The sequence below is a fragment of the Panicum hallii genome, chromosome 5 (assembly GCF_002211085.1).
Source record: "Panicum hallii strain FIL2 chromosome 5, PHallii_v3.1, whole genome shotgun sequence".
NCBI lineage: Eukaryota > Viridiplantae > Streptophyta > Magnoliopsida > Poales > Poaceae > Panicum > Panicum hallii.
Genome location: NC_038046.1, coordinates 58589866 through 58615924, shown reverse-complemented (window position 1 = coordinate 58615924; position 26059 = coordinate 58589866). Strand labels below are relative to the sequence as shown.

Sequence of the window (26059 nt, the reverse complement as noted above, 5' to 3'; positions counted from 1 at the left end):
GGATCAACATTGTGTGTTTTTGGTGCCAGAAAACTCGTTTTGGAAATCATTTTTAAACGAACCCTTGCATACAGTTGAGTTTTTCACAAATGAACCATAACCTATCCTTGGATTGTCCTGTGCATATGATTACTGTTATACCCCCCTCCGTGGGTGTGATTGGACTTGCTGAGTACGTTTGTACTCACCCCTCTCTTACTTTTACAGTGGAAGACCCAGACTACATCCCCGAAGACAACGAGTAGGGTTTCGTCCTGCACCCAGTCTTGCCTGTGGGTGAGGTCACCGTTGGAGCTCCGCATGGCGCAAGACTCTGATGATCCCTTGTTCGTAGCTAGTGTAGTTGTGTGGGTTCTGGTTGTAATCCTCGCGATAGTGGCGCTTCACTGCCCATTACCGCGTAGAGTTGTACGGTGATGTACCATCTGATGTAATAAAAGTGTTATCAGCCTCCTGGGACTGATAAAGTGACACTTTTAAGTCTCCCCTGATGGGGGGGACGCTTCAGGTGGTATCAGAGCCGTAGGCTGGCCGTAGGATGTGACCCTAGGAGCGAAACCCCTTTTTAAGCCCTAGGATTTGAGCTGGCTTAGCTCTTTTCTCACACAAACACTCACCACTGGTTTTTACCCTGTTCCAGATGGCTGACAATGGATGGGTCAACGGAGTCTGCTACGCAGAGCCTGGCCTTCCTAAGTTATTGTTGCTCAGCCTGGAACGCGTTGGGGTTATGGAAACACCGGAGTACGCCTACCGAGAATACATCTCCGGTGGCACCCTTCGGTGCGACACGATGATTTTTGTGGAGAGAAGCACCCGCTATCCTGATGTGGACCCTTGGTTCATCTCCACCACTGGCTTCCGCTTCCCCGACACCTATCGAAAGGCCGCTCGTAAAGCCTTGCGACGACTGCGTGTACTCTACAAGCACCACCTTCAGCGGACCCCTATGGGATTTTTCCCACCCGCTGAAAGAAGAGGGCGCACTTGGATTGCCCGAATGAGGGGACTTGGACGAGAAGAAGAAGACCTGGAAGATACGGTTTCCCACCTGTCCATCTACCTCACTGGCTTAGATGCACTCTGCAACGAGCAGGCGGCACAACTGAAGAAATTAATCCATGGAGTTGAAAAGATAACCCAGGAACTGGAGGAACAACGGACAAGAGCTGCAACCGCCGAGTATTCCTTAGCCGCCCTCCAAGCCCAGATGCAAGAATACGAGACCCGCAACGGGATAGGTGGATGGATCGAAGAAGAAGAAGAAGAACCCATGGAGACCCATTGGGACAAGGGTACTCAGACCGAAAATGAGATGGATCGGTTCCTTCCAATAAAGAAGCGCTCCATCAGGACTGAGGAAGAATCCCCATGATAGGATTAGCACCCCTAGCAAAAACCCTACCCTAATGACCACGTATCCATGAAAACTGTACCACCCTTGTTGTAATAATAAATATCATCTACTCGCTTTTGCACCTGTACCATGTTGTTTACCCTACTTCTGTTTCAGATGGCTGAGGAAGGATGGACCCAGGGCGATTGCCAAGCTGCACCTGGATTCCCCAGCCTCTTGATCAACACCCTGGAGGACCTTGGTGTTACGGAGCGCCCAAGGTACTACAGCCGAGAGTACGAGCACCATGGTACCCTCCGCTGCAGGGTGATCCTGGTCATCGCCAGGAGCAACCGCTACTCCGACATCCAGCCCTGGCGCGCGACCGCCACAGGGTTTAGACACCAAGACACCTACCCCTTAGCCATCAGAAAAGCACTCCGTTACTTGTGCCGGATTTTTGAAGAACACCTCGCCCCTACACCAGCGAAGTTCTTCCCGCCGGCCATCAGAACCCCAGTCTGGGAAGCACGCATGAGAAACCTGGAGCGACGACGCCACGAAGAAGGCCCCCTGTACCAAGTAGCGACTTACCTAGCCGCCCTGGACCAACTCTTTGACGAGCAAGCCAACCTTCTGAGGGAGCAGACTCACCGAGCCGAGCAAGCAGAGCTCGCGGTGAGGATACAGCAAATCCGAGCCGCCCATGCCGAGGCGAGAGCCGCAGCCGCAGTCAGTAGCGAAGCTGTCGCCCAAGAAAGCCTCAGGCAGGCCCGAGACCGGCGTATGCAAGATTGGACCCAAAGTGGAACACCAGTCCCGGCGATAGGGGAAGACCACGTCTTACTCGGGACGCCCGTCATAGGGTGGGGATCACTCTTCGGGAGCGCACGAGCCCCACCCGAGAACCCTGAAAGCTCCGCTGCCGCCGACGAAGGGGATGCTGCGATACAACCCCTGACCGATGGGAACCCAGAAGACGGCAAACGAGAACCTCTCACCCTGTCCGCCCCGGAAGAAGACACACCATGCAAGTAGAATGGTCGACGCCATCCCAGTGATGCCCCCGCCTTTCTGTTTAAGACGTGCCCTTTTGCAAGACCCTGGCCATGTAGCACGAGACTTAGTCGTACCCCTAAAGTTGTACCCTCCCTGCTTAATAAAATAGTTGGTGCTTGTTGCTTGTGATGTCATGTGCTGATGAGTTGTGTGCTGCTTAATTATATAGATATCGGCAGAAGGTAGATTCTGCCCTATATATATATACGAATTAAACAACTTAAACATCACATAACCGTAACCCCAATTTACCCAATCAACAGGTGACTCCCCGGAACATCGCGAGGGCCTCCCGCGGCCGGAACCCCGTAGCCGCTAGTGTCGGAGCACATCCCGTTGAACAAGATCTTCCCCAAGGGGAACAAGAAGTAAGCCAGAACCGAGGTGGAAGTCAAGAAGGGGAACAACTACCACCACCCCCACCCCTCGGAGACCTGGCGCAGATCATCCATAACCAAACTCTCATTCTGGAGACACTGGCGAATGCCCTCATTAACCGGCAGCCACGAGGGCAGAATATGAACGACAAGCTGACGGCCTTCCTGAGGACCAAGCCACCTACCTTCGCCGGATCCTGCAACCCGTTGGATGCTGACGACTGGTTGCGAGTAATTCAGAGGAAGCTCGAACCATTCGAATGCCAGGACCGGGATAAAGTCCTACTGGCAGCCCACCAGCTCACCGGAACGGCATTATCCTGGTGGGAAAACTATTGTGCCGCAGCCGAAGATGCCTCCACCATTACCTGGGGAGAATTTGTAAGGGAGTTCCGCCGATACCACATCCCTTCAGCCACTATGAAGCGCAAGGCGGACGAATTCCGCGCACTTCAACAGGGGAGTATGACGGTGGAAGAATATACCCACCGGTTCATAGAATTGTCCCGATATGCGCCGGAAGAGGTGAACGACGATGATAAAAAGCAAGACATGTTCAAGAAGGGGTTAAGCCCAGAGCTCCGGACCTTGCTTACTCCCCAGATCTATTCGGACTTCAACACCCTAATGAACAAGGCCATCCTCACGGAAAGGGCCAAGGCCGAAGAAAGAAAGGACAACAAACGCAAGTTCTTGGAAAGTAAGGCTCGCCAACAAGACCGTTTCCAGAAGCCGAGAAATTCCAGCTATACTGCACCAGGAACTCAGGCCCCAATGCAGTATAGAACCCAGTCCCAGGTGACAGGATCACAGGCCCCGCCTAGAAGCCAGAATACCTCGAGGGCCCCGCAAAGCAATGCAAGTCAGGCCACCCCCGACAACAACAATGTTAGAGCTTGTTTCAACTGCCGAGAGACAGGGCATTTCATCGCCAATTGCCCCTACGCCAAGAATAAGCCGGCAACGTCGACCTTCTCCAACACAGTGAACGGGCCCAGACCAGCCCTGACCGGTGCCAACCGGGTGCCCGTCCGCAACAACGACAACAGCCAGCAGGTGAAGCAGCAATCATTTGGACGAGCCCGCGTCAATCACATCGACGCGCAGGAGGCTCAAGAAGCTCAGGGCGTAGTGCTCGGTGAGTACTTAGTCAACTCAGCTCTGGCGACAGTATTATTTGATTCTGGAGCATCGCACTCGTTTATATCCTCAAGCTATGTGGAGAAGCACAAAATACCTACAGTACTACTAAAAACACCCCTATTAACCCGGACGCCTGGAGGCGACATCCATTGCCAATTAGGTTGTTCACGGGTAAGGATCAATTTAAGTGGGGTAGATTTTCTAGCAGATTTGGTAGTACTTAAGCCTGGGGGAATAGACGTGATCCTTGGGATGGATTGGTTAAGCCGACATAATGGTCTCATAAGCTGCACCGACAAAGTGGTACACCTAACAAACCACGAAGGAGTACAAGTGATCTGCCGAACCCGAGATAGTAAGGTTGATCCAATGGTATTTAGCATGGAAGCCAAGCCTTTAGAAGGAGTTCCGGTAGTAAGCGAATACCCAGATGTATTCCCCGAAGAACTTCCTGGCATGCCGCCAGAAAGAGATATAGAGTTCGTCATAGACCTCATCCCCGGAACATCCCCTATAGCCAAGAGACCCTATAGGATGGCGGCCTCGGAATTGACGGAATTAAAGAAGCAACTAGAAGAACTACAACGGATTGGCTTTATCAGACCAAGCTCGTCGCCATGGGGAGCCCCAGTGCTGTTTGTCAAAAAGAAAGATGGGAGTATGAGGATGTGTGTAGATTACCGGGCACTGAATGAAGTTACCATTAAGAATAAGTACCCCCTCCCTAGGATTGATGACCTTTTCGATCAGCTAAAAGGAGCTAAGTACTTTTCCAAGATCGATCTAAGGTCAGGGTACTTCCAGCTCAAGATTAGAGAAAGTGACATCCCCAAAACAGCTTTTGTCACCCGCTACGGGCAGTTTGAGTTCACCGTAATGTCCTTCGGACTAACCAATGCCCCTGCCTACTTTATGAACCTCATGAACAAAGTGTTTATGGACGAGCTGGATAAGTTTGTCGTAGTCTTTATCGACGACATACTTATCTACTCTAAGAGTATTCAGGAACATGAGCAACATTTGCGGGTAGTATTGGAAAAGCTGAGGGCACATAGGTTATATGCCAAGTTCAGCAAGTGCGAATTCTGGCTGGAGAGAGTAGCTTTTCTTGGTCACATTCTGACGGCGGAAGGCGTAGCAGTGGACCCAGAGAAGGTCGAAGCCGTTTCCAATTGGCAGCGACCAACTAACGTCAGTGAAATCAGGAGCTTCCTTGGGTTAGCTGGGTACTATCGGAGATTTATTGAGGGATTCTCTAAGATAGCCCGACCCATGACGGAGCTTCTTAAGAAAGAGAAGAAGTTCGCTTGGACGGAATCCTGCGAGAGAAGTTTTCAAGAACTGAAGCAAAGGTTGACAACCGCCCCAGTGCTGACCCTACCGGACATCCATCGGGACTTTGTCATTTATTGTGACGCATCCCGACAAGGGTTAGGGTGCGTGCTGATGCAGGACGGGAAAGTTGTTGCATATGCTTCCCGCCAACTCCGGACCCATGAGCAGAACTATCCGACCCATGATTTGGAACTTGCAGCCGTGGTGCATGCCCTTAAGATTTGGAGACATTACTTGATTGGAAATAAGTGTGAGATTTACACCGACCATAAGAGTTTAAAATATATCTTCACCCAACCGGATTTGAACCTAAGGCAGAGGAGATGGTTGGAGTTGGTTAAGGACTACAATTTAGAGATCCATTACCACCCTGGAAAGGCAAATGTTGTAGCCGACGCCTTAAGCCGGAAACCCTATGGACCCATGAATGACCATCTGCGAGAGGAAATGGCACGATTAAATGTGCACATTATACCTCGAGGTCCCAGCCAAGTGCTAAACGTCCAATCAGCATTAGGAGATAAGATTAGAGAAGCCCAAAGCTCGGATCAGGAGTTAGTAAAAATTCGCAAACAAACTGGAGAAAACAAAGCACCGGGCTTCAGAGTGGACGATAAGGGAACATTATGGTACGAGGACAGGATTTGTGTACCCCAGAATGGAAGTTTCCGGCAATTGATCATGGACGAAGCCCATAACTCGGCCTACTCTATCCACCCGGGATCCACCAAAATGTATATGGACATAAAGCAAAAATATTGGTGGAACGGAATGAAGGCGGATATTGCAAGATTCGTGGCCCATTGTGACACTTGCCAAAGGATCAAGGCCGAGCATCAGAAACCGGCGGGATTATTGCAACCCTTGCCTATTCCGGTGTGGAAGTGGGATGAGATAGGAATGGACTTTGTAGTGGGACTACCCCGGACACAGAAGGGACACGATTCCATATGGGTAATTGTGGATCGACTCACTAAATCGGCACATTTCATACCCGTAAGGACCACTTATGGCGGAGAAAAACTGGCAAAACTTTACGTGGAAAATGTAGTGAAGTTACATGGAGTGCCCAGCAGAATCGTCTCGGATAGAGGGACCCAATTTACATCTAGGTTTTGGAAAAGCCTACATAAAGCCATGGGCACTAAGTTAGATTTTAGCTCCGCATACCACCCACAGACGGATGGTCAAACCGAAAGGGTGAATCAGATTGTGGAAGATATGCTGAGAGCATGCGTCCTGACCTATGGACAGGATTGGGAGCAGAGTCTGCCTTATGCAGAATTTTCATACAATAATAGCTACCAAGCCAGCTTGGGCATGTCACCATTCGAAGCTCTCTATGGAAGAAAGTGCAAAACTCCCTTGATGTGGTCGGAAGTTGGAGAACGTACCCTAGTTGGACCCGCACTCATAAAAGAGGCAGAGGAAAAAGTAGCGGAAATCCGCGAGAAGTTGAAGGCGGCTCAATCCCGACAAAAGAGCTACGCAGATAAGAGAAGGCGAGAAATAAGTTTTAATCCGGGAGAATTTGTCTATCTCAAAGTTTCACCCATTCGAGGGACACGAAGGTTTCAGGTACAAGGAAAATTAGCCCCTCGATATATTGGGCCATATCGAGTTCTGAAGAAAGTCGGGGCAGTAGCGTACCAACTGGAGTTACCAGAAGAAATGTCGGATATACACCCAGTATTTCATGTCTCGCAATTAAGAAGGTGTTTGAGAGTACCCGAGGGAGAACACGTGCCGGTGGAAATAATAGACCTACAACCGGATCTGCGGTACCAGGAAGTACCGGTCAAAATCCTGGACACTGTCACTAGGAGGACACGAAACTCCGAAGTACGGATATGCAGAGTTCAATGGGGCAGACACGGAGAAGAGGAAGCCACCTGGGAACGCGAGGAGGCTCTAAAGAAAGAATTTCCCCATCTGTTTAGAAGCCAGCCGAATCTCGAGGACGAGATTCATTTAAGTGGGGTAGGTTTGTGACGCCCTGAAAATTCACTTAATAAAATCATGCGCTAGAGTAATTCGTAAAAACGGTTCGACGTCAAAACCCTAACCCTAACCGGAGTGCTGTTCCATCGTCCGCCCACGCGCGACCGTCCGCCGTGATCAACGCAGACGCGACTCCCTTTCTTTCTCTCCTCGCGCGAATGCCGCGCGCGTGGTCGACCGGCCGCGACCGCTGCCGCAAATTGCGCCGGCGCTCCTTGTGCCGCGCGCGAATCCCCACGCGCGCGTGGCCGACCGGCCGCGGTCGCCGCCGCGACCGGCGCCGACACGCCCTTCCCCCTCTCTCTCCTTTCTCTTCCTCCCATTTCTTCCTTTTCTCTTCTTCCAATCTCTCTCTCTTTTCTTTCTTCCCTTTTCCCTTTTCCCTTTCTTTTTCCTTTCTTCTTCCCTTCCCTCTTCTCTCTTTCCCCTGCCTCTGCTCCCGAGCGCCCGAGCGCTGCTGTGCGCTGGCCCCGCCCGGCCGTGCCGCACGCGCGCACGCGCCGCGTAGCTGCGCGCCACACCGCACGCACGCCACCCGCCCCTGTGCGCGCACGCCGCCGTACACGGCCGCGCCGCCGGACCGCGCGCGCACGCGCTCCACGCGCACGCGCACTCGCGCACGCCACCGCTGCTGGCGCCCCGGCCTCGCCGCGCCCCCGCCGCTGTGCCGCTGCCGCGCCCCGCCTTGCCGCCCGCGCCGCCCCCTGTGCTGCGCAGTGCCAGCCCGGCCCCCCCACGTGCACGCCCGGCCTCGCCGCACCCCCGCCGCAAGCCACGGGCGCCATTAATGGCCGCCCGTGGAGCCACCCGCCGGCCGCCGCCTCCCCCTACCGCCGGCCGCCTATAAATAGGCCTGGCCGCACCCCGGCACCCCCCACAACCTGCCCCGCCACCTGGCCCCTCGCCTCCACCGCCCTAGCGCCGCCACGCCGAGCTCCAGTACCCGCCGCCGCAGCCGCCGTCGCCCCGCCTCCGCGCGCTGCCCCGGCCCGAGGTGAGGCCGGGAACGAGTTCCCCGTGGTCCCCTCCCTCTTTTCCCCCTCCCACCCGAGCCGCCCGGGCCCTAGGTGGCCGGATTTGGCCGCCGGCGCTTCCCCCCCCACTCTCCTCTGTTTCCTGTGAGGGGAGGAAGAAGAAGGAGGCCCTTTTGCGAAAAACCCCCTGGCCTCCCCTGTTTGTTCCAAAGAAACCCCTTTATCCATTCTCTTTTGCAAAAATAGCCCTACCCTTTCCGTTAATTCAAATCAAACCCCTCGGAACATAAACCTAAACATAATCGACACCTTTTAGCATGCTTAGGGTATTTCTAGGATTTACAAATAGGTCCGCACTCTTTCCGGATATTTACGAACAAGCCCTCGAACCCCCCGTTTGAGCCCTGAAACCACCTTTAGCGCGTCATTTTATGTGCGAAACGACCTCCGATTGACCCGAAACTTTACCACGCCCTTCCTAGTATAGTTTTGGCCATGCCATCAAGAAACCACCCAGAGATATTGCCCCTAACTCCGTAACTAAATTATTTCCGATTCAAGCCTATCGGTAAAAGCTTTTAGTTCTTTCGCTTGATTGTGTGTCTGTTTGTTTGCGTCGTAGGACACGGAGTGAACGACGAGGTTCCCGACCGCGACCAAGCAACTGAGGACCAGTACTGCGACCCCGAACCCGAAGGACAGTGCTTCGATCAGGACTTCCCGCAAGGGTTTGACGATGGCAAGTTCAATTCCGCCCTTTGATGCATGTTTCTGTCCTAGTTTTTATAAAACACAACCCAGTGACCTGTTTTATAAAATTGCATGGTTTTGCGTGCTGAAAACATGGTAGGATAGCCACCCTTGTTTGAGATAACCCTACCTTGACCACCTGATTTTATAAAGAAAATGTGTGTGTGTGGGAAGGGATACAATGTGGTTTTGAAAGACGAGTTAGACGGGATGGATGGCATTTCTGTGTGAATTGCCGTTGGTGTGCTCGTACCTGTGTGGTTGAGCGAGGAAGGGAGATATCCATCCTGTCACCCCTAAGGACCGAGTTGATGTGACATCTCACCTAGCTTTTTGTCGTGCGAACCACTTGACCGTTGTATGGGCAACGGCTTAGCTTAAATCCCACTAGTTAGCTTGATAGCCATCAGGAGAGCTGAGAGCAACGGGTGATCAAGGAGACGGGATAAGCTCTGTGTGACTTATGCCCCGGTTAAACCTCGGAGATAGGTCGAATGACCCCTTGATGGATCCCGTGATGGCTAGTCAGGTCTAGCTAAGGTGGGTAATGGCTTTGATGGGATCTGCACCGGCACTAAGGTGTTCGTGCTGTGGTACCCCACCTGTGGGTAAAGTTGCACACCTCTGCAGAGTTAAAATCTATTCGAATAGCCGTGCCCACGGTATTGGGCAGGTTACGGTGTGGTCACATAACTAGTGTTTATCTCTGGGAATGGATGGGCTGGTGTGAGTTGTTTGGAAAGTGTCCGGCAGTTGTGCCGTGTGCTACGGCGGACGGGGAGTCCGGTAGCAGTTTAAAACGTGGATCCTGTGTGGATCAACATTGTGTGTTTTTGGTGCCAGAAAACTCGTTTTGGAAATCATTTTTAAACGAACCCTTGCATACAGTTGAGTTTTTCACAAATGAACCATAACCTATCCTTGGATTGTCCTGTGCATATGATTACTGTTATACCCCCCTCCGTGGGTGTGATTGGACTTGCTGAGTACGTTTGTACTCACCCCTCTCTTACTTTTACAGTGGAAGACCCAGACTACATCCCCGAAGACAACGAGTAGGGTTTCGTCCTGCACCCAGTCTTGCCTGTGGGTGAGGTCACCGTTGGAGCTCCGCATGGCGCAAGACTCTGATGATCCCTTGTTCGTAGCTAGTGTAGTTGTGTGGGTTCTGGTTGTAATCCTCGCGATAGTGGCGCTTCACTGCCCATTACCGCGTAGAGTTGTACGGTGATGTACCATCTGATGTAATAAAAGTGTTATCAGCCTCCTGGGACTGATAAAGTGACACTTTTAAGTCTCCCCTGATGGGGGGGACGCTTCAGATTCGGACTATGCGGGGTGCAAGGTTGATAGGAATAGCACTTCCGGTGGTTGTCAATTTCTTGGAAGATCGCTTGTCTCTTGGTCTTCAAAGAAACAAAATTCCGTGGCTCTCTCAACCGCCGAAGCGGAATATATCTCGGCCGGAAGTTGTTGTGCACAATTGTTATGGATGAAGCAAACTCTTCTTGACTATGGTGTGAAATTTGATGAAATTCTCTTGTTGTGTGATAATGAAAGTGCCGTGAAGATTGCTACTAATCCGGTTCAACATTCAAGAACCAAGCATATTGATATCCGTCATCATTTTCTTAGAGACCATGTGAACAAGGGCGATATCAAGATTGATGGTATTGGCACGGATGATCAATTAGCCGATATATTCACAAAGCCCTTGGATGAATCTCGGTTTTGCAAGTTGAGAAATGAGTTGAACATCATTTACTTCTCAAATATGGCTTGAAAACTAGCACATGTGACATATGGTTCTTCCATGTTTTCTTTGTTTAAATTTTTTGAATTTTTGTGGGATTTTTTGAGCCGTTTATGACTTTTCATTATTTCACTCGATTTATTTTTGAATTCTTGTTATCACTTGCTCATATGAGAGTTTGGAAGGTTTTCATGCAAGATTTGAGATTTTTTGATTTTTATATGAGCAATGATCCCATATTGAAGTTGGAATTGTGAAAATTGGCTGAATTCTGAACAGATTGAAATTTGGTTCAGCGGACGGTCCGCGGGTAAGAGGCGGACGGTCCGCGATTTATGAGGTTAGTTCAACAGAGACACTGCAACTTGTTCTGGGGCGCAGAAGTTATGAAGCGGACGGTCCGCTTGTAATTGGCGGACGGTCCGCAGGTCATGTGAACCGATCAACAGAGAGTCTGCAATGTTATTTTGGGCCACAGTGTTACGAAGCGGACAGTCCGCTGGTAAGCGGCGGACGGTCCGCGGGTCATCACGATTGATCACCAGACGCTCTGCAGAACTGATGTCAACAACAAAATTTGGAAGCGGACGGTCCGCCTGGAAGTCGCGGACGGTCCGCCACTTGACAGAAAGATGGGGCCGACCAGTGTTGCCTTATATTGGGCTGTCTCTTTCTCTCCTCTCACCAACCCGAGACATTCTCTCCAAAAGCTCTCTCTCTTTCTCTCTCAAGCACGTGGGAAGACTTCAAGGTCAAGGATTTTTGGCGTGATTCGCGGACAGTCCGAGCACATCCCCGGACTCTTCTCGTGATTCTTCATCATGTCCTCTCGGTATTTCGATGAATCCCTAACTCTTGTTCTTGGATTTACTCATTGGAAAGAGTTAGGGTTAGTTGCTCCGATCTATTTTTGGGCCATGGATTCTTGCAAATAGTTGGGGCATTTTGTTCCTAGTGATGAGGAGATGGTGTAGTTTTATTTCGGTTGGTGGATTTGAATCCAAACTCAAATTGTGGATGGATCGAATGTTGGGGCGACTGCTGTGTTCATGCGCTGAACAGATGAGTCGCGGACGGTCCGCTGTCAGTATGCGGACGGTCCGCTTCTACAAGCGGACGGTCCGCCTGTGTACCGCGGACGGTCCGCTGGTGGCAAATTTTTCAGCAAAGATTCTGAATTGACTTATATGGTTATGGATTGGATTTCTTCCTTTTGTAATTGTTCTTATGGTCAATTCTCAATCTCAGGCCACCTCGGAAAATTCTCAAGGCATTCACCTCAAAAATCAAAAAGGCTGGGACATCAAAGCGGCAACGAGACGGTGATAACTCTGATGATTCGGACTATGATCCTCATCCTAGTGAGATGGCTGCAGCATCCTCAGTGGGTGGTGTTGGTGATGAATCTTCAGATGAGGAATTAGAGGATTCTGAAGATGATATTACTGTTTTGATGGGGCTAGATCTTCCTAGCCGACAGTGGACTGCTGAAAGCTATGCAAATGCTAGAGCAGTGAATCAGTTCGACATGCCTCGTGACACCAACATCCTCTTTTTCAGCACCAAGGTACAACAAGATGCTTACTTCGGTCATCTAGTTAAGAAAACTGTGTTCAAACATCAAACTATTGACCTGGGGTATATGCGATCACATCCTGTCATGACTGATCTAGTGGATAGATTTGAGGAAATGGGGTTAGCTAATTTTCTGCAACATAGATGTGATTGGAATGAAACTGTCATACGCCAGTTCTATGCCACTCTAGAAATTGACATGGTAGCTGGTATATTTAGATGGTCCACTGGGAAGAGAACATATTTTGCCACATTTGCTCAGTTTGCTGCAGCTAATCAGTTGGACTATGATTTCATCACTAGTGAGCAAAGCATGAATGTCATCTTAGAAAATCCTCTAGATGAGAATGACTATCCCATGTATTATGAGCCTGCACATCTTGGTATAGCCAGAACCTTTGGGGGGATTCAGGGTCTGAGGCATCATCCTGCAGTGATCAATAAAATTGCAAGAGTCACATTCATGCCTAAGAGTGGCAACAAGGACAAAGTTAGAGGGCTCTATTGGAATGTGATTTCTCATATCATGAATGGAAATAGGATTGATGTCATTGCTCTCATCATGGATCAGCTGGCAGATTTAAGGCTTAATATGGAAATGAACTTATACTTTGCTCCGTACATCATGTCCATCATCAAGGAAAAGACATCATTTAGAGGTGTTTGTGAGTGCAAGCATACTCCCTTCCGGCCATTCAAGAATGACCATGCTTTTCTTATGAGGCCGTTGACTCCTTTCCCTGGGGATGCTGAAGCACAGGGGCATGGTGGTCATGATGATAGTGACGATGATGCTCACATAGGAGCAGCTGCAGCACAGCATGGCATGCCACCACCGCACTCTCCAGTACAGCAGCAGTGGGCTCCTCCAGCTGGCTATTTTGATCCTTACTTTGCATCTATGCAGGAGAGCCTATCCTCTCAGATTGCTGGGTTGACTAGTCAGATGCAGAGTCAGATGGACCTCAACTTCCAGAACATGCAGCAGCAGATGTTCCAGCCCATGATGGCTCAGATGCAGGGGGTTCAGGAGAACTTACACTCAGATATAGCCGCTCTTGATGCGCGCTTTGAGGATTTGCCTTCTTCTGAGCAGTTTGAGCAGCTTGAGCATAGGCAGCAGGATCTAGAGCAGCGCTTTGATACCTTCAGCACAGCTTTCACCGGGTTTTCTGACCACTTCTACTCAGTGTTCCCGGCTCCAGTGCCGCCTCCAGAGTTCTACCCACACCAGCCGTTTTACCCACCACCACCTCCTCCGCCGCCGATGGATTGATCTTTCTGGCAATTGATGCCAAAGGGGGAGAAGGAGCTTTGGAGTGCTTTGATCTAGGGGGAGCTCATGGATTTCTCATGGAACTCATTCGCTTTTCGCTTCCGTTTGCTACTCATATTTTATTTGTGTTGAACTCTATTGCATGGACTTATGTTTTATATCCTGTGTGGATTTGGCTTGTAACTTGTGATGAACTATGTTGTTTTGAACTACTTCTATTTACTTATGTTCATCTTGTGGTTGTGAGGCTATGATAATCAAGCTAAAATTCATATCATATATATCTTGTATCTTGTATGCCTTGATTTCCACTTGTAGGGGAAACTCCGTCAAAATGTTCATATATAGATATGTGTCCTCTTGGTATTCATTCAAATTTATATGCACATATCAAGGGGGAGTTCTCTCTACTCATCAAACTTGGTGAATTTATTCATACAACATTCTGAAATTTTCAAGAGAAATGAGTAAGTTCTTCCAAAGTTAAATTCCAAGTCCACCTTATGCCTAGTGTATAAAGTTGACTTGAACACTTTTATCACTCCAAAACTTAGTATTGTCATCAATTACCAAAAAGGGGGAGATTGAAAGCATCTAGGCCCCTAATTCGAGTTTTGATAATTAATGACAACGATTTGTGGATTAACAATTCTCTTTGAGATAATGAGTGAAGGTTGATCCACGGATGAATGAGAGTCAATTGTGAACGTGTGGACTCTTGGAGACAATGAGTAAAGCTTGGGCTCAAGGCAAAGGTATAAAATAGGGTCTTTTAAATTTTACCGGTCACAAGGTGTTTAGTGGATGAAAAGTGACCGGATTTGTTGGATAGATAGCCGTACTATCAAGAGGGGTCATGTACTCGTGCTTGACGGGTCCCTAGTGCCATTTTGCTCAAAATATCTAAGTGCATGCATAAGGGCTAACTACGTTTTGTCGGATTTTGAAAAAGAACAAGTTTGAGAGCTGACTGCTCAAAAGCGGACGGTCCGCACCATGGGAGCGGACAGTCCGCTACCGTTACTGAAGGATAGTGGGAGTGTCTTGTGGCCGGCGGACGGTCCGGCCACCGGGGGCGGACGGTCCGGCCACCTTGGGCGGACGGTCCGCCACTCTAACTCTCTTGGTTCCAGAAGAGGGTGTTCTCTGGTCTGTCTTGTGGCCTGGTCCGCGGACGGTCCGCCTCTGGGGGGCGGACGGTCCGCTGGACTCGCGATATGTTGAACCAGAAACCTTGCAGTCTCTGTCTGTTTTTCTAGAATGAACCGCGGACGGTCCGCTCCTTGCGCGCGGACGGTCCGCTGGCTGATTTAAGGATTGTTCCAGAGACTGCCATGTCTCTGGAGTGGTGGAACTCCTAACCGCGGACGGTCCGCTAGTTAGACGGCGGACGGTCCGCCAGGGCTGTAACGGCTAGTTCTGACACGCATTTAATGCACGTTGACTCTCTGGCTTATAACGGCGGACGGTCCGGTTTTTGAAACCGGACGGTCCGCGATCTCGCAGAAAAGACTGTAACGGCTAGTTTTTGATGGGATGTCTATATATACCCAATGCCCGACCTTTGGGTCTCTCTCTTGGCCATTTGGACTGCATTCTTGACTCTCTAGAGCTAAGACATCCCTCACTCTCACACACTTGCTAAGGATTTGCATTTTTGAGAGTGAGAGTGCTTCCTAATGCATTGCATTTAGAGTTTGAGCTTTGTGGCACTAGGGAATCTTCAAGCAAGGATCATTGGCTTGTTACTCTTGGGAGTTGCCGCTCCCTAGACGGCTTGGAGAAGGTGATTTCGTGGAGCTTCTTGAAGGAGATTGTTGAGAAGCCCCGATTTCGGTTGTGAGAGGTTTTGTGCTCACCTTGCCGGAGTGGTGAAGAGCAACTCTAGTGAAATCGAGGTGTGGAGCGGTTCCTTGTTTCTAGCCGGCTCAAGATCAAGAGGTTCTTGATAGAGGAGCGGTTAATTCTTGGAATCCACCTCAACGTGGATTAGGGGTGACCGGCAAGTCATCGACACCACGGCATAAATTTGTGTGTCAAGCTTGGTTATCTCTCTTGCTCATTTTTATCTTTGTTTTACTTTGAGCAATTTAATTCATTAGAGCTTGAATTGTATCTTGTCACCCTAGGTTGCAAACCTTTTAGAGATAGTAGTAGCATGACATAGGACTCTCTTGTGTTACTAATTAAATTTTCTCTAGTGTTGTGAGTTTTAGTTTTAAACCGCCTATTCACCCCCCCTCTAGTCGGTGTTCTTGATCCTACAGCGGACACATGAGATGAACTGAAGGCTCCCACGTCGTCTCTGCTGCGACATGTCAGTGCACGTAACGCTCGCGTCAAGTTGTCATGAATCCGACGAAAGCTCTTTTTGTACTGTGCGTCCGGTACACGTACTCCACGTTCAAACAACGTGATCTGAGATGCAGCTTCGGCCTCCGTGCAGTTGTTCAGATCGATCTGCATGAGTAATGGGAAGCAGAGTAATATTGTTATCGATTTTTTTATAAAAAAAGATTTAATAATTGAAGTTGCGAAAGACGTACCGCGCCACGCTGCGCCTGATCACGGTACAAGGGATACGTGTCCGAGTTGGCCGGTGGGTGCCGATGCTCCGCGTCATGAATACGTGAAAGAGTGACGTACGGACGCGTGCGAGGTACCAGCGGAGGTATGCGCCGTAAGACGCCTCCGTGTGTGGCTGCGGCTCGTCCCACACATCGTCAGATGCGTCTAGCCACCCTCCTACGTACTACTGCAGCTTGACAACCCAGTTGACTTCGTTGGCATGATATCCCCTGCGCGAATATCTGTTGCAAATATTTGAAAGATAACATTATTTTATGATAACGGTTATATAATTAATACAAAACGAGTTATCACAAATTTACTCGTGTACGCTGCGTGGCACGGCCTGGAACCCTCGGGGTAGGGGAGGAAAGTGCTGTCGTCGCCCGAACTGCCTCATCACTCGCTCGACGCAGTAAGGCTCGACGACAATATCGAACACTAGGTTCGCCTTTGTGAGCCAGTACTCCTTGTCACGCGTGCAGAGGGAGGACGACCCATGCGGCGCACATGTCTGGACAGCCGCAGCGGTGTCCAGATGACATCCTGTGGCCGCATCCGATCAAATTCGGACACGAACTGCGGGTATGCTTTTCGGACCTGCCGATGTGCCCAGCTCATCTGCAAAATTACACAACTGCGTCGGTACTTTGCACATACAGAAATGTACAATAGTAAAATAAAGAGCTTACCCGTCGATCGGTCCAAAGCAAACCCATCGTGGGGCTATCCTCGTGCCACAGCCCATACATCTCGGGCGGATAAGGCTCCTCGCTGATTAGGGGGCGTGTTATGGTGAATCGCTCGTACGACCATAGCTGCAGCGAAAGTGGACAGCTTATGATGACGGCGGTCCTCTCCGTCTTGAAACAAGCCTGGCAAAGGCCTCGGTACGTGGCAGCAAGTACTGCCGATCCCCAGCTCCACCCAGGTACTTGGCCCGGCTCCGCATCCGCAATCGTGCGCGCGTACTGGATGAGAACCTTGTCCACATAATTGCCGCTAGAGTTGCAAAAAAAAGTCCAGCCGAACAACCACAACAGATATGCCTCCAGGCAGCGCGACACCTCGTACTGCCCAGCCAGAGGGTGGAGATTCTGAGCCTGAAATATATTTGTTCAATGCTTAGAGGTAGTCACATATGATTCAATTAAATTAATTAAAAATAATTGTACGTACCCTATATTATATTACCCAACCCTTGGTAGGCTCAGGCACGTCAGGTACGTCCAAAAAATATGGCGGGTTCACTGGAGCAAACCGATCCTGAAGCTCCGCCCTCCAGGTAGGTGGCACGGCAATCGGGCCAACAGCTTCACCCGCAATGGGAAGCCGGAGCAGGTACGACACGTCCTGCAACGTGGGGGCGATCTCCCCGCACGGCAAGTGGAACGTGTGCGTCTCCGTACGCCACCTGTCCGCCAACGCCGCAAGTAGAGAGCGGTCCAGCTGCATCCGCTTCTTGGCGCCACCGTCTTGGCCATCGCCGGCCTGAAGCATACGTGCGAGTGGCAGCAAACCCTAAGAAATATTTTCTAGATTATAGTTATTTTTAAGTAATTATACGACTAGAACGAGAATATACCTCCAAATCGACGTGTAAACAGGGCTTCGCCGCTTCCTCTCCTCTCTTCCTCCCCTCCCCTTCTTTTTTTCTTGATTTTTGCTGAATAATATGGGAATTTGGGGGTAAGTGGGGGCTTATATAGTGGTGGGGGAACGTCCCGCCCGTTGGTCGGGCGGGATGCCCCTCCGAGAAACCTGCTGCCCGTTGGGAGGGCGGGATGCCCCTTGGGGGACCTCCCGCCCGTTGGACGGGTGGGATGCCGCCGCGGCCGCGTCAGGGGTCTCTTCGCGAATAAGAAAAGTTTCTTATTCGTGAAGAGACCTTCGGGAGGGGCCTGGGAAAAATTTTGGGACCTCCCGCCCGTTGGATGGGCGGGAGGTCTCCGGCCCCACGCCTCCCGTCTGTTGATCAGGCGGGAGGCACCTATTTTTTGAAAATTTTAAAAACGGCACCTTTTTCGAATTTATTTTTTTAACTATTGAGGAGGCTGGGCCGGGGGTTGTGGTATAGCATGGAGGCCTGTGGGCCGCCTTGTCCCTCGCGTCTATCTACTAGTATCTCCCGAAGCGAGGGGCCTTTCTGCAAACCGACGGGTGATTGGTTCGGGGGTCCGGTCCACGGACACGAGGCACGTCGCACGTGAGAAAGGATATTTTTCTTGGGGCAGGGTATGGGCTGGCTGGCCACCTCGCGCGCTGCATGCATGCCGCGTAGCGTCTCGGCCAGTCGCGCACCGACACGTTGAGCTGAACGAGTGACGTGGCGCGTCGATCGATCAGTTGGCGCTGGAACAGTCTCGGCGAGGCCATCACCCCTGCAGATATCTAAAGCACAGTAGTCAGTAGCGTAGTAGTGCTTAGTTGCACGCCCGTACACTAGTCAAGTATCTACTACTTATTTTGTTTTAATTGATCGACCATACGTACGTAGATGTGACAATCTCACAACAGATGGACGAAAGACGAAAGTGAAACGAAACAAAGTGATGACAAATCAAAGGTACTTCAAGTCTACTAGCAGCTTGGATGGTGGTGCCAATGCTGCAACCCCCGGCGGCGGCGCGCCATATGCTGACGTTGTCAGTGTTACAGCATGGGGGACGTGGCGTAAATTACTACTCCTAGGCCACAAAGAATGGCACGATCCCACGAACACCCACCTGTGCTGTGCTCCCAATTCATGATTCCTCCAAACACAGAGGTCCCGGGCAGAAGAGCGCCGCCACCTACGCAAGGCAATCACAAGAATCGCCCTCCATTTTTCAGAGCAATCCCCGAGCGCGCCGGCGGCCTGCTCTGCAGGGCGGTCCGCGTGTACCCGCTATATCACACGTACGCGGGCCGCGTGCCGCCGCCCCATTGCATCGCCACCACCATCACCACCATCGCCGAGCGCGCAGAGGGGGAGAGGGAGAGAGAGAGAGAGAGAGAGAGAGGGGGGCAGGACGGAAGGGCCGAGAAGCCAGCCTAGCTGCTGGGCCTGCTGCTGCGGCAACGAGCAGAGCATCCCCCCGCCACTCGCGCTTCCCCCTCCGTCTCGCCTCGCCGACGCCGCACCACCCGTTTCCACCCCGCGCGCGCTACCCTGCTTGCTTGATTTCTTTTCTCCCACCACCACCACCACCGCCACCTCCCTCGCTTGATTAATTTTAGCAATCCACCCCGGCCGTCCTCTCCGGCCCGCACACCTAGCTAGGTTCTTCGTCGTCGTCGTCGTTGCCCGTTGCCCGGATCTCCGGAGGCAGCCAGCCAACCATGGAGGGGAAGAGCGTGGTCATGTCGGCGCTGGGGATCGGGATCGGCGTCGGCGTGGGCCTCGGCCTGGCGTCCGCGCCCTGGGCCGGCGGCGGCTCGGCCTCCGCGCGGGCGGGGCTCACCGTCGAGCGCGTCGAGCAGGAGCTCAGGCGCCTCCTCGTCGACGGCGCCGCGAGCAAGGTCACCTTCGACGAGTTCCCCTACTACCTCAGGTTCGCTCGCTCGTCTCCCTTGTGCGCGTGCGTGGCAACCAAATTAAAACCAGGATCTAGGTGCGTGCACTTGTGTGTTAACCGCGCGCACCGTCTCACGTCGCCACTTCAGAGTTTCGTTCGTGAGACTCTCTCTGCTCGAGCTGCTGCGGTGCATCACCTTGTTCAGTTTCGGATCTCTCTCTTTTTTATTCCTGCTCTTATGTAATTTTCTGATGCACATACTAAATGAGACATACTACAGATGAACTGCATTTTTTTCCTGAAAAAGAAAAGAAAAATAGAGGGGAAAAGTGCGTGCCCGCCATCTTCAGCAGTTAGCAGGGGAACTCTGCCTCTGCCCTCTGGACGCTGTCGCTCAAGATAGCGACCCAGATGATTCTCCAGCAGTTTCCATATTCTAGTACTTTCTACCAGATCAATTTGACCTATAAACAAACAGATCTCACAGGTGGCTCCGTGTAATTGATTAAACGGCTGCCACGAAAGGTGGTGACGAAAATGGCCTCCCGTTTAGATAAAGTAAGAACAGATATTCCATTTTTTTAATTCTCCCCACTATTCCGGATGAGAAAAGGTACCATGGTATGATATCAATTTATTGATCCAACAAAAAAAAAACAGAGAGGCTGATTTGTGTCTTGACAGCACCCAGCGGAACATAGTGAATTAGCGATGCTACTGGATAGATGATGGGTTGCACACGCGATGAGCTCTGTTTTTCCCCCCTTTGGCCTTTGGCGTGCAGTACATTTTCCATTTCATCATCTCATCCCCTCTGTGTGTGTGTTTTTTTGCTTCATCACTTACAATTACAATTTTCAGTGAGCAAACACGTGTCGTGCTTACAAGCGCAGCATATGTTCACCTGAAGCAAGCAGATATCTCCAAGTACACCAGGAATCTCGCTCCGGCTAGTCGTGCGATTCTGTTGTCAGGCCCTGCAGGTAGTTTATCTCTTCAGTGTGAAAGTGAACAGTTGTTCAATCGTTTTGGTTTATTTCTGCTTCAGACTAAGTTAAGACCAAGTTCCTGCTTGAAGAGCTTTACCAGCAGATGCTCGCCAAGGCGCTTGCCCACTATTTCCAAGCAAAATTGCTCTTGCTAGATCCTACAGATTTTCTTATAAAGGTGAGTTGGCTTCCAAGTTTTCCTTTCGTACACAAAATTTGTTGCAAATTCTAATACAGTTCCTTCGTTACAGATCCATAGCAAATATGGCACTGGTGGCAGCACAGAGCAGGTAAGACCTTTAAGCATTATGTTGTTACTTTCATCTTGTCACATTTCCATACCATCAGCCTTCATATGTAAGTATTAATAGAAATCACTGGTCTTTTTAGGTTTCCTTATTAATAGAAATCACCTAGCTTGAGCTTTTTCAGCTCTTGACAGATTGTGTCATCTTTAGCTAATCCCTAACTTGAGCATTTTTCTTCTTGTTAGCCTTTTAAAAGATCAATATCTACCACGACCCTTGAACGTGTGTCTGGATTGCTTGGATCTCTTTCGATCCTTCCACAAAAGGAGCAACCGAAAGGTCACCTCCAATGGTCTATTTCAGTTTTCGATTATTCTGAACATTTAAACTTCATACATCAGTTTTAAGAAGGTTGCTTAAAGTCAGTTAGCTTCCATTTGTTATGAATGCTACTGAAAATATTGTTCTTCTCTTCCAATGTGAAACTGAATTCACTTACATAGCATGTGTAGACTGAAGAAGGAAATGACCGAGTGTTGTTGTTGTTGTTGTTTTAAAAATTTAGCTGTATATTTGATGATAACTTCCTTGGCTTTTGTAGCAGGAACTATACGTAGACAAAGCAGCATGACAGACGTGAAATTAAGGTGTGAAAAAGTTAAGCCTTAATGTATTCTTAGAAAAAGAAAAGTAGGCTTTACTGAGATTAACACAGACTAGAATTCGTTTACTGTTTTTATATGCTCTGCCCTATGGAATTTTCCAGGAGTTCTGAAAGTATGAGCAACTTGCCAAAGCTTAGAAGAAATGCATCTACTTCATCCGATATGAGTAGCCTGGCATCGCAAGGTCCTTCAACTAATACAGGTCATAAGATGTTCTTTCTAAATACTTAGTCGCACAGGACTGAAGCTATGTCCCTGAATAAAATTCTTACTTTTCCTGTCCAGCATTTATGAGCTGGCTGAGAAACTATGTTAGCATTAAATTGGACCTTGTTTTTTCTTGAAGGAAATTGCCTCTTTGCTAACATTGTCATATGTGCATATCTTAATAGAACCTTCCTGTCTTTAGCTGCTTCCGTGCTTAGCATGTCAAATAGTGGGTGTGGTATTAATTTGTTACCTGCAAGGTAGACTTTCTTGATCCATACCAGGGCTGTAAAGCACAGACTGATTAGTGGTAGTTTATTTTTGTTATTTTGTCAATGTACCTCATTAGTTTTTGTACCTTGTACATTTCAATATTATAACAATGAAGGATGAACACATTTTTCTGCAGGTAACACTGCACTTGCAATAGTTTAAAAAAAAAAGCAAACAAGACGCATAGTCTTGAGAAAATGTACAAATTTTACTGCAGCAGTTACCTTTGTAATTTCTTGCGTTGCTTATGCACATTTTCTGTTTTCGTGATGGTGTTTGATAAACAATGCAGCTCCTCTCAGGCGTGCTAGCAGCTGGAATTTCGATGAGAAAATTTTAGTACAAGCATTGTACAAGGTTCTGCATTCAGTGTCTAAAAAGTATCCCATTGTACTCTACATAAGAGATGTCGAGAAGTTTCTTCACAAGTCCCCTAAAATGTATCTCCTGTTCGAAAAATTACTAAACAAGCTCGAAGGGCCAGTGCTAGTCCTCGGATCAAGGATTGTTGAAATGGACAGTGATGAGGAGTTGGACGAAAGACTTTCAGTTTTATTCCCATATAATATTGAAATCAAGCCACCTGAAAACGAAAACCACCTTGTAAGTTGGAACTCGCAATTAGAAGAAGACATGAAGATGATTCAGTTTCAAGATAACCGGAATCATATTTTGGAAGTCCTTGCAGAAAATGACCTCGAGTGTGATGACTTAGGCTCGATATGCCTATCAGATACAATAGGGCTCAGTAGGTATATAGAGGAGATTGTGGTATCTGCAGTTTCATATCACTTGATGAATAAGAGAGAGCCGGAGTACCGAAATGGAAAATTAGTTATATCTGCAAAGAGGTAGTTAGCATATTGGTGTAGTTGTCTATTGATCTTTTCATTTCTTCCTCGGTTTGTGACTCTTTCATGGCACAGCTTGTCTCATGCATTGGAAATTTTTCAAGAGAACAAGATGAGTAGTAAGGACAGCATGAAGCTGGAACTGACTGTTGATGCCTTGAAGGTTTGTTCAATTGATGTTCCTCCAAGTTGATTATTATTATTTAAATCACAGATATGCACTACTAAACACACATGACTGTTAACTCTTGTAAAGATTTTTTTTATATTACAGATATACCCTACTATAAATATACACATGGTGATAAAAATTATCGCTCTTAATTCTACCTTGCAAGGTTTTGTTGTCTGGTTTACCTCCATTTCAGAGAAGAAGTTTTGCTAAGTAATTAGAGTTCTAAGTAACTTCAAGTTACAATAAAATGTTGCAACTAAGGTTTGGATTGACACCAAGAATGATGCAGCTGGCGTCTGGATTGACACCAAGAATGATGCAGCTGGCGTCTGGATCTTTTACCATTTAGAACTTAGGAAAATGGCTAGGTTTGAGTACGCTTTGGCATGCCTTAAGATTATTTAAAATCTTTTACCATTTAGAACTTAGGAAATTGGCTAGGTTTGAGTACTCTTTGGCATGCCTTACTCTTTTCTTAATATAAAGGTGCCTAATTTGTCCTTGAGTGCTGTACTTTTACTTGTCTAAGAAACGTTCAGAAAATCTATGCATTCACATACCATACCTCAAATATATAGGCTGCTGAAAAAGGAACTGCTACAACTGCTGCAAAGTCAGAAACAAAACCTGCAACTTTGCTGCCACCTGTACGGCCTCCTATCGCCGCTTCTACTGCCCCTGGCACTGCTGCTGCCGCCTCTGCTCCTGCAGTTGCGAGCAAAACAGAAGCAGAGAAGAAGGATAATTCACCACCAGCTGCGAAAGCACCGGTAATAGCATTTGTTGTTGCATCTGTCAGTAAATAGTAGTATTAGTGTTTGGTGTATGTTATCCCGTGCATGTCTCGAGAAACTAATTTACCAATCTGTAATTTCATTTTGTTTTCTTATTAGGAAGTGCCACCAGATAATGAGTTTGAAAAGCGTATCAGACCAGAAGTGATACCTGCTAATGAAATTGGAGTCTCATTTGATGATATCGGTGCCTTGGATGATATCAAAGAATCCCTTCAAGAACTTGTCATGCTGCCTCTTCGACGTCCTGATCTCTTCAAAGGTGGTCTTCTTAAGCCTTGCAGAGGTATATTACTTTTCGGTCCTCCAGGAACAGGAAAGACAATGCTGGCCAAGGCTATAGCAAATGAAGCTCAAGCAAGTTTTATAAATGTCTCTATGTCAACTATCACGTCAAAGTGGTTTGGGGAAGACGAAAAGAATGTCCGCGCATTGTTCACATTAGCTGCCAAAGTATCGCCAACTATCATCTTCGTTGACGAAGTTGATAGCATGCTTGGGCAGCGGAACAGAGCTGGGGAGCATGAGGCGATGAGGAAGATCAAGAATGAGTTCATGACGCACTGGGATGGACTCTTGTCAAGACCAGATCAGAGAATACTTGTTCTTGCTGCAACCAACCGGCCTTTCGATCTTGATGAGGCTATCATTCGTAGGTTCGAGAGGAGGTCTGTATCTTGTCCCTGCTAGGAAGTAGTTATGTTTGTCCATCCTTAAATTTCTAACAGAACCATTCCAATGTTCTATGACTAAGGTGTCTTTATTTAACAGAATCATGGTCGGGCTGCCGTCAATGGAAAGTCGGGAGCTGATTATGAGGCGGCTTTTGTCAAAGGAGAAGGTTGATGAAGGGCTGGACTTTAAGGAGCTAGCGACCATGACAGAAGGCTATAGTGGCAGTGATCTTAAGGTCAGTAACTCGGTATCATGAGACATGAATGCATCTCATCCACACACAAATAAAAATGAAAGGAAAACCTCGTTTGTTGACTCACATTGCTCTGTAATAGAATCTATGCACCACGGCAGCATATCGCCCTGTGAGGGAGCTGATCCAGAAGGAAAGAAAGAAGGAGCTGGTAATCAGATCACTATACACAAAAGCTTTCTGTTCATGAGGAATTGTGTGCATTCACTATGTTAACCTTTGTTCTCAATATCTTCAGGAGAAGCTGAAGCGTGAGAAAGGAGGAACGCCGTCAGATCTTACAAAGAAGAAAGAAAAGGAGGGGCCAATCATTCTAAGGCCTCTAAACATGACAGACTTGAAGGAAGCAAAGAACCAGGTGAATCCATGTTTTTATCTAATTCAAGTGAAATCATCCGTCAACGTGAAACTGAATTGCTGGTAGCTTGAAGTTCAGTTGTTAATTCTCCTAAACTCTCAAATGCAGGTGGCTGCAAGTTTCGCTGCTGAGGGCTCCATAATGAGTGAGCTGAGGCAGTGGAACGAGTTGTATGGTGAAGGCGGCTCCAGAAAGAAGCAGCAATTGACATACTTCCTCTGAGCAATCTGAATGCCACACGCAGAATGTATGGACATAATTTGAAAGTGTAGAATAGAGCACAAAACAGCGATGAGGAAATAGGCCGAACATGTATAACAACATGATGAGAAATGGGGAGTGTTAGGGGGGCGAGAAATCAGCCCGTAAAAGCCGGTTTCTGGTGTAGAACAAGGAAAAACAGTTCTATCTCCACCTTGAATTCCAGTTTGCCTGTGCTGGTTGTTGTAATACACCAATAATGAATCTGCGGCGCAGATTGTTCCCTTTTTTCCCCTGTGTGTTTGCCTGGTCACAATAATGCTTTTTGCATAGATTCCGGTCAGCCCCAAACTGACTTTGGTCTTTTTTGTGTGTGCGTGTGGACCTTTGTAGAGCTCAGGCAAGCCTAGAGCTGAGCCTAGTCCAACATTCCTTTTTCTGTTTGTTTGATGCAAGCCCTAATATCAGACAGGTGAGTTCTCCTCCAACGGGCTGGCTTAGACCTAGCATAAACATTATTTTATACAGTTCTGGCTTAGAGCTAGCATAAATATTATTCTATACGATGAACAGTAGAAAACAGTCCGCGCTAGCGTTTGCTAAAGAGATCCCTCTCACCGTGCATCTCCCAAAGCTTCTGCATGCGCACTTGTTGCTGGCTTAGAGCTATCATGGCTCGGACTTTTGGAGGAGGCCTGAGGGCTCTTGCGATCTTGTGAAGTTCCA

At 48.7% G+C, this 26059-nt stretch overlaps 1 protein-coding gene and 1 pseudogene across 2 annotated transcripts; both read left to right on the top strand.

Annotated features, from left to right (window-relative positions):
• Positions 1-13579, top strand: part of LOC112892891 — a 28257-nt pseudogene extending 14678 nt beyond the window's left edge.
• Positions 13580-19085: 5506 nt separating this feature from the next.
• LOC112893339 lies at positions 19086-25625 on the top strand. Of its 2 annotated transcripts, none has more exons than XM_025960611.1 (15): positions 19086-19680; positions 20506-20627; positions 20723-20811; positions 20885-20923; positions 21127-21220; positions 21483-21528; positions 21648-21748; positions 22319-22877; positions 22953-23040; positions 23631-23822; positions 23946-24514; positions 24618-24756; positions 24857-24925; positions 25013-25132; positions 25241-25625. In XM_025960611.1, the coding sequence occupies exons 1-15, from the start codon at positions 19469-19471 to the stop codon at positions 25352-25354; spliced, it is 2553 nt and encodes an 850-aa protein (XP_025816396.1). In that variant the 5' UTR covers positions 19086-19468; the 3' UTR covers positions 25355-25625. The 2 variants fall into 2 exon arrangements, with proteins under 2 accessions (XP_025816396.1, XP_025816397.1); XM_025960612.1 differs by having other exon boundaries at positions 19469-19680; positions 21486-21528.
• The last annotated feature ends 434 nt before the right edge of the window (positions 25626-26059 follow it).